The sequence below is a fragment of the Montipora foliosa genome, chromosome 12, assembly GCF_036669935.1.
Source record: "Montipora foliosa isolate CH-2021 chromosome 12, ASM3666993v2, whole genome shotgun sequence".
Lineage (NCBI taxonomy): Eukaryota > Metazoa > Cnidaria > Anthozoa > Scleractinia > Acroporidae > Montipora > Montipora foliosa.
In genome coordinates, this window is record NC_090880.1 from 33,406,049 (window position 1) to 33,413,548 (window position 7,500).

The 7,500-nt window shown below is 38.7% G+C and overlaps 1 protein-coding gene across 2 annotated transcripts in view; it reads right to left on the reverse strand.

The window, feature by feature from the left end:
* Window positions 1-7,500, reverse strand: part of LOC137980478 (mitogen-activated protein kinase-binding protein 1-like) — a 47,432-nt gene that overhangs the window by 16,270 nt on the left and 23,662 nt on the right. Inside the window, exons 24-36 of one of the 2 annotated variants that reach the window (XM_068827938.1) lie at window positions 7,034-7,145; window positions 6,243-6,306; window positions 6,065-6,104; window positions 5,853-5,923; window positions 5,684-5,775; window positions 5,223-5,287; window positions 4,806-4,895; window positions 3,932-4,010; window positions 3,534-3,598; window positions 3,181-3,213; window positions 2,923-2,997; window positions 2,306-2,517; window positions 185-421 (exon numbers count right to left, since the gene is read on the reverse strand). In XM_068827938.1, the coding sequence (XP_068684039.1) occupies window positions 185-421; window positions 2,306-2,517; window positions 2,923-2,997; window positions 3,181-3,213; window positions 3,534-3,598; window positions 3,932-4,010; window positions 4,806-4,895; window positions 5,223-5,287; window positions 5,684-5,775; window positions 5,853-5,923; window positions 6,065-6,104; window positions 6,243-6,306; window positions 7,034-7,145 (1,235 nt within the window). The remainder of the gene's footprint in view (window positions 1-184; window positions 422-2,305; window positions 2,518-2,922; window positions 2,998-3,180; window positions 3,214-3,533; window positions 3,599-3,931; window positions 4,011-4,805; window positions 4,896-5,222; window positions 5,288-5,683; window positions 5,776-5,852; window positions 5,924-6,064; window positions 6,105-6,242; window positions 6,307-7,033; window positions 7,146-7,500) is intronic. The other variant, XM_068827939.1, reaches the window with a different exon arrangement.

The window sequence follows — 7,500 nt, forward strand, 5'->3', positions numbered from 1 at the left end:
CCTATTTACTAGTATTCTGCGTCACATTGCCTACAAAATGAAGTCCCTTTCAAGACTGAAAAATACCACTTCTCTTTACTTGCCGCTAAGGGATAACTTGACCATGGGTTTGATTTTATGTTTTCTCTAAGGTGCCATTAAAATACATTTTATGTTACGAACATTTAGATGAGTATTAAGTTACCTCAGAAAAGTTTGATCTCGAGACGGCAGATAATCAAGGGACGGAGACCTGTATAATGGCGCCGCGATGTTTTTACGGAGAGGAATATTAGTAGAAACCAGTTCATCCTGTTCGTCCGATGACGAATCATCTTGAAATCCGTTGCAACTGTTTGGTTGATTGATATTTGGGCAAGACATATGATGATCAAGCTGTAGAGCCTCGTAATGATGTACAATTTCTTGGACCCTTGGAGCACTGGGTCAAGTAAAGGTGCAAACTGTTAGCTTAGAACATTACATATTAAACCTGAACATTAAAGAAGGAGGAAAGAATCGGCGAATAAGGGATTAACTTGAAAAGTGTTAAGACAAGAACAAAAGCAGGTGGGGTCAGCTAAACAAGTTCTACAAGAAAAATGTTAGAATTCTCTGATTTTTGACACATCAGCTTTGGATTTCAACTTGTAAGAATTTACATACTGAAACTTTTCGAGACTTCTGAATTTTGGAATATCGTAAATCCAACGACTCCAGGGTGAATTTTTCTAACTGAATAATGAGCAATGCTTTGAGCATTATTCCTCTGTTTACTTGAGAACTCTTTCAGAGGAATATAAAACTGACCTATTTATTTACAAAGTATCTCACTTAGTTCTTGTGTTTACGATGTACAAACAACCAAATACAAGTTTGACGATATTTCTTTAACTGATCAGCATCCACTTTAGGCACCAAATCCACTTCTACAATTAACAACTAAAATGCCAAGGACCAAAATAATTCCATAACTTCCAAATATGGCATTTCCTTGTTGCTGGCACGAACCGCACGAGGGAATGTTAAATCTCTTACGCACAATCCGTGCGCTTGCTGAATTCGCTCTGTTTTACGAATTTGTGCGTGTTCAGTTAAACAACTTTTCACGTTTTTCTTCTCAGGTTTTGTCGTCAGGAGCGACCAAACACCACATCTCCCTCAATGAAGTTTTCCTTTACTAGTTGAAGGTTGAAGTTTCGCGAAATTGGTAAGGAATGCCTTTTCACTCGTGAATTTACTTTCCTTGCTTATGACAATGGCCGCTAGAAACATTTCAGATGCACAGTTGCTTGTGCACTGTGGACTCGGGGTACTATTCCTTCTTTCTGTATGCAAGGTGTGTAATTTATGGCTTACGACATGACAATTTAAGGAAACAAAAAAACCAGACGAAACAAGATCTCTAGATCGAAACGACGGCTGGACAGGGCTGGAAGTGCTGAACAAAATCAGAAAACATGACAATTGAGAACGCTATCACATAAATATTGCCACCTGTCATAAAATGATAAGATTTGTATCATAAATATTTTGCAAAAAGCGAAAGGAAAGGGTTTTGTACAGCTTTTTAGCATTAGCAACTGTTTTTAAGTATACAGACACGGTCGAAAGTTTCTGATACCTCATTTTCTCATTTGTTGACTACAGAGCAGTAATATCAAAAACCCATAAGGGTTGAAACATGTAACGCGCGTTCACAGCTTCCGAATATTCAGTGCTAAGTACCATATTTGGAAACCTCTCGCTCCAGTTAATTTCGCGCGAGAACATTGGTGGTATTGCGTCACGGTGTTCTTGCGAACTGAATGGTTGAATGTTTCTCTCTTGTTGTTCCAAATATGGTACTTAGCAAATTGAATATTCAGAAGCTTGTTTCCCAGCACACAAGGGGCCGTTACACGTTTCAACTCTTATGGGTTTCTGGTAATATTTAACCATGCTGGTATGTTGGCATTTATACCACTCGCCCTCTTGAAGTGAAGTGCGGGAAGGCTCCGCTACGGTGGTAATACAATGCGTGACTTGTTAATTCTTCAGCCTTTCATAAAAAGGCTAAAAACTGTAAAATCCTCATAAAAACAACTTTTAGAAACTAGAAACTTCATCTTGAATGGTTAGTTCATCAGCACCGTCCTTTAGATCAGCGGCCTACTCTGCGTTACATTATGGAGTTACGATTACATATCGAGTATTGCATGACTCCAAAGTGTATCCTGCATCTACTAAGCCCAACATACCCACTAATCAAAACAGAGATAGTAAACACCCTAACCTCCAAACACAAAACCCACACACACAAGAATACTTCGAATATTAGGCTGACCTTGCAACTTCACTGTCAAAATCATCTTGGCTTGGAGGAAGATAGATTATCACTTCCTTCACTTCTCCATCATTGACTTCTTCTACTTCTTCTGCCTCCTCAAACTTCAGTTCTCCTGTTTCAGGGATAACCAGACTGCTCCTTCCAAGGGAATGCATCATGACGTCACTTCCCCGTGACACGGTAACTCCAGGAGGCGTCTCCATGCTGTCCTGTTTGGTGAGAAATTTTTAGTCTCAGTTCCGTTTGTGTGATTAATTACTGGTGCCCGGTCAACCCGAACTTTCAATCTCTATTGACAGCCAAAAGTGAACGGGGAAAGTGTGCTTTCCCACGTTTGTTGTCATTGTTTCGCAGGTAATTTATCTCCAACTACCAAAGGTCAGGTTGTTTTTTTGACAGTAAATTGAAACAATGTGTCAAAGCCTAATATCAATGTCAAACAATAAAACTCAAAACATAATTTACCGAGTCGACACGCAACCACATAGTTAACCGGAACACAGAGCCAAGAGTACGCCTAATGTGTGACCTTCACGTATATTTCCCTCTAGCTGACTACTTGACGCTTTTATTTCCGGGGGCAAAACACGTACCCTAGCCACTCATGCACCCACCTTATCCTCCCCATCGTCCTCATCAAGTTGATCTAATACTGCTTTACCATTAAATGAAAACAGGTCATCATCTTCCTAAAATATACACATACAGCCACGCATGAGTAATGTCATGCATAAACAAAGAGTCTATTGTGAGTAAACGCATTATGCTTCAAGCACAGATTTCTAAATTTTCATTGTGTTGTGTTAATGAATTCACAACGGTTTGACCTTCCTTGTTACATTACTTCCATTGTTACATGTTGCAAATCTTACCCCTTTTGTAAGAGAACACCGTCTCTCCAGAGGCTGTGAATAAAGAAAGTAAAATTGAAAAGGAAAAAATACTTTCAAGAGAGTAACAAAATAACCCTAACCCTAACGACATAAAAACAAACAAATTTAATAACTATGATTTGTTAATAGTACGGTATTTTTTGCCTGCTCATCTAATATTTTTACGTTTTAACATGCGTTGATTTTTAACGCCAACAAAAACTACCGATACTAATTTTCCGTTAAATGACTGCAAGTGGCAAGACAATTTTTTTCTGCACCCTTGACGTCCTTGAAAAGAAAGACACAGTTTAAGTGACCTCAATAAAATTGCAGCAAAGATAGCTACATACGCTGTTAGCCAAAGCTCTAACTTGTTCCTGTAATGAGATCGGTTCAATGGTATATCTCTTCCTGTCTGCGAGAAACAAAAAAAAAACATCAACCAACCAAACATTAAACGGAGTTCGATGACCGTAACTTACAGTACGTGTTTTTTCCAGTTCAATTGAAATGGGAAAAGAAACCGTAACTTACAAAACACCGGGCCCAAGAAAACTACGTTAGTGAGATTATGTCTAATTTTTCAATCAAGCTGCAGAGCAAAACTTTAAATTAAGTGGACCGCATGCATTGTAGAATATGACCGCCTAAATTGGCCATTCTGAGCTTGAGTATGTTCTAAGAGATGAAATAATTGTGAGCAGCATTCCAGATCATTTCACTTACAGAAACATAATTCGATTCTCACCTGCTGGATTGAGAGGGAAAGCAATTCTACGCAAGGGCCCACTGTCTCCGCCTACATGAATACTGCCATTTTGAATTCGCTTGTAAAAAAAGGGAGAATACCAAACATTTACAAGAGCAATAGGTGCGCAATGCGTATACGTGTCCAGTGTTAAAGTTATTACGACAACAAAGTTTTACAATAAGTTTATTGCAGACAAAAGTAGGGAGTACTTGACACGTTTCACTGTATGTTTCGAGAAGCAATTCTCCTTATAGCTTCCCATAGCATCAGACAAGATGGCGTCAAGGCTGGGTTTCCTCAAGCTCTGTCGAAAGGTCTTTTACGTGTTTCTTTCCATTGTTTTGAAAGACCTCCTTGGTCCTCGACGTTCTAACTTTACTTTCTTGACATTTAACTCTTCAACGAACCTCCAGCTGCCTAAAGAAAACACGCAATCCATTGTTGTTCGAATGTTTAAAAAGTCTACTCCGCCATCTTCGAAGTCATCGAGTCTAAGAGTGAAAGCGGCTCAGCTCCTTCGCTTATCTCGAGATATCCTGTTGGTTCAGTCCTTTCTGCTATGTGGTGTTGCGACAAATAGTCGTCGTGTTTATTGTTTTGGCATCACGAACGCTTATCAATTAACGATCGGCTATCGACAACTTTAATCTTTTATAGCATGTCGCAACCCTAACCCGTGTTTTTTTTAGAAGTTACCAGCGGGAAGGGATTGGTGTACATGTAGTTAGTTTTTATGTTCATTGCGTGAGTTGGGTTGGGTGGGTGATACACCTTGAAGGGAACTTAATGTTCTATTGTGTTGTCACCTGCCTTTGTTGGCAAATTGATCAAATAAATCAAAATAAATAACACGCAGCACCCAACATTTTACCTGCGCCCAGCGACCCCCAAGATGAACCGTCTGTTGGTTATTGGTATCACTTTCCGAAGGTAAACCTGTGTCACTTCCTCCGGCAATGAGCTAGGTTAATAACAAAAACATTCCCATTAGAACACTAAATTTACAGTTCAGACAAAAACACCATGTAGCCTACCATCCATCCATCCTGAGTTCACGGGATAAAAACCCCTCGATGAAGAATTGCACCCATCTTTTAAACAACAAAACCTCAACAGCAGCATTCGACCAACAGAATGCGATACAGCACTAAAAATGGAACGTTCACTGAATGGCCACTCACATTTTGAGGATGAGAGATACTGGACTCTTGTTCGTATTGAAACGTAATACAAAATTTAACATAGGAAAAAAAGACGGCCGGCTGATTTAAGTCTATAATTACTGTACCTGCTTTTTAGCCCAAGAAGGCAACTGCCCAACACTAAAGCGGTAATTAACTGGAGGACTCGGCTCTACAAACACGAACAAGATGCATATAAGATATTAATGGGGATCCCCCCAAAATACACTGTAAATTCGTGGGGTTCAAATACAGATAAAGCCGCCTGAAATGTTTCGAGTCTCTTTCATGGCATGATTTTAGAAAACGTAAAATGTTTCACGTACTCTAAAATCATTTCATTCACCTCTAAGTGGATATAACTTGAACTTGCATTAAACAAACTCCCAGCTGGCCTGACTCAGTTGCGTAGAGCAAGTGCCGCGCAATTGCACCGTCATGGGTTGCTTTATATGTAACTGCGATGATCTCCTTTCGCGACAATTGTTAACTTTTCTATGGAAGTGTGAAGGTTATTAATTCACTTGAAAATACAATGCATTTGTATGGAATGAGAAAGCACACATACCTTTAACTGGTCGAGAGAATGCTGATGATTCCGAAGATGAAAATTCAGTCTCTTCCTTTATCGAGGGGTGTGACACTTTGTAGGTCTCACGCCTGATTGTAAATGATTACGACTTTTATTACATACCAGTAATAAATTGGAACAATCTAATAATAATTTCACTCCCTACCTTATGGGTGTTCCAAACTGAAATTTAATTTCTGGGTCATGTCCTAGTGCTTGGAGTTTTTCAATCATATTCTGGTAAAATATAAATGATATGCATGGAAATATGTCGCTATGGGGTGGATTGCAAAATAAAACTCAGCACAGGCTTTTCTTCAGACAAGTTCCTTTTTCTTCTAAAATGTGCAATGTATATTAATTTAATACGAAAAATACCTGTGTGTATGTTGAAGGGATTTTCCACACAAAGATGCATCTACAAGCACAACACCCTTTATTAGCATATCTTAGGTAGTATGATTTTGGTTCCACACTTTAAACAACAATGACATTTGAGAGATTTGGTTGTGATGATTTTAGACAACTTAAGTACTGCAAAAAATAATCAACTCACCCATCTCCACAAACAGAAACAAGATTCTTACAATCAGCAGTGAACTTAATTCCAGTCACAACCTCTGCAAATGATAGGTTATAAGTTTACATGAAGTTATGACTGAATGATAACAGTATTTCATAACAACTTAATAATTGCGAGTGCGGTCGTTTCAGCAAAATCTCAAATTGAGGCCTCGTCGTATGGACCAAGCGACAGCGAGCTCAATACAGCTAGGCTGTGGTTTGAAATTTCGCTTAAGGACCAAATGGTCGAGGTTATAAAGTTGTTTATTATATGGCCAACAGAACGGTTAAAAGAAAAAAAAGAAAAAAACTGATTTACATAATCCATAACCGGCCCATGGGCATTACTGGAGAGTAATGCCCTGGCACTTGGCCGCTCTTAGCAAATCAGAGCGCGTGTTATATCAGCCAGAAACACGAGCCAAAAAATAATATTGATTAATCTCTCTGAACTTGAGGATGACTTTAAATTAATGTGACTTAACAAAACAATAATTCAATGTCCAAATCAAGAGCTACAACGCACAAAACAATAAAACAAAATGGTGCACATTATCAAATGACTGTAGAAAGTTCGGAAATCTTAAGTTCTTTTATGAGCCATTACGCATGACTGCGTTTAAACCAATGACAGCCAGAGCAACTATTGATGGTGATGGTAAAGGTGATATCCTAGTTGTCCACAACACTATTAACTCAAGAGTCCAAGAGAGGAATTGAACCTTCAACCTCTACATTATTATAATTCCTAACATATATGTAGTGAAGCTTCATAGCACACACCAGAATGTCCAGACATGCTTGCCACACACTCCCCTGTGTCAAATTCTGTAATGCAAACACTCTTATCTGAACAACTTGTAGCTGCATAAGACCCTGATGAATCCAATGTTATCTGACAAAAGGAACATAGCACAAGTATTTACAAAACAAAAGCCATTATCTGGTTAAAAGAATCATAACCTTCCTTTATCTTATTACACTGGATAAAGCACAAAAATCATTATAGGAAGGTTGTGTGTTTTTTTATCTTAATCTTAATCTATATTGGTGTTCACGTGGGATGGAGTTGTTGACACAAAATGTTAAGTTTGGTTGCAACTGTCAATGATGCCTGAGGCTGCGTGAGAGTTGTAAGCCGAGTGTTAGGAACGCATAAAAAGCTTTGGTTGGTGTAACGATAACAATTAAAAATGCAAATTAGTTTTTGACACCTCAGTGCAATCCAACCTGACCAATATTCACAACGG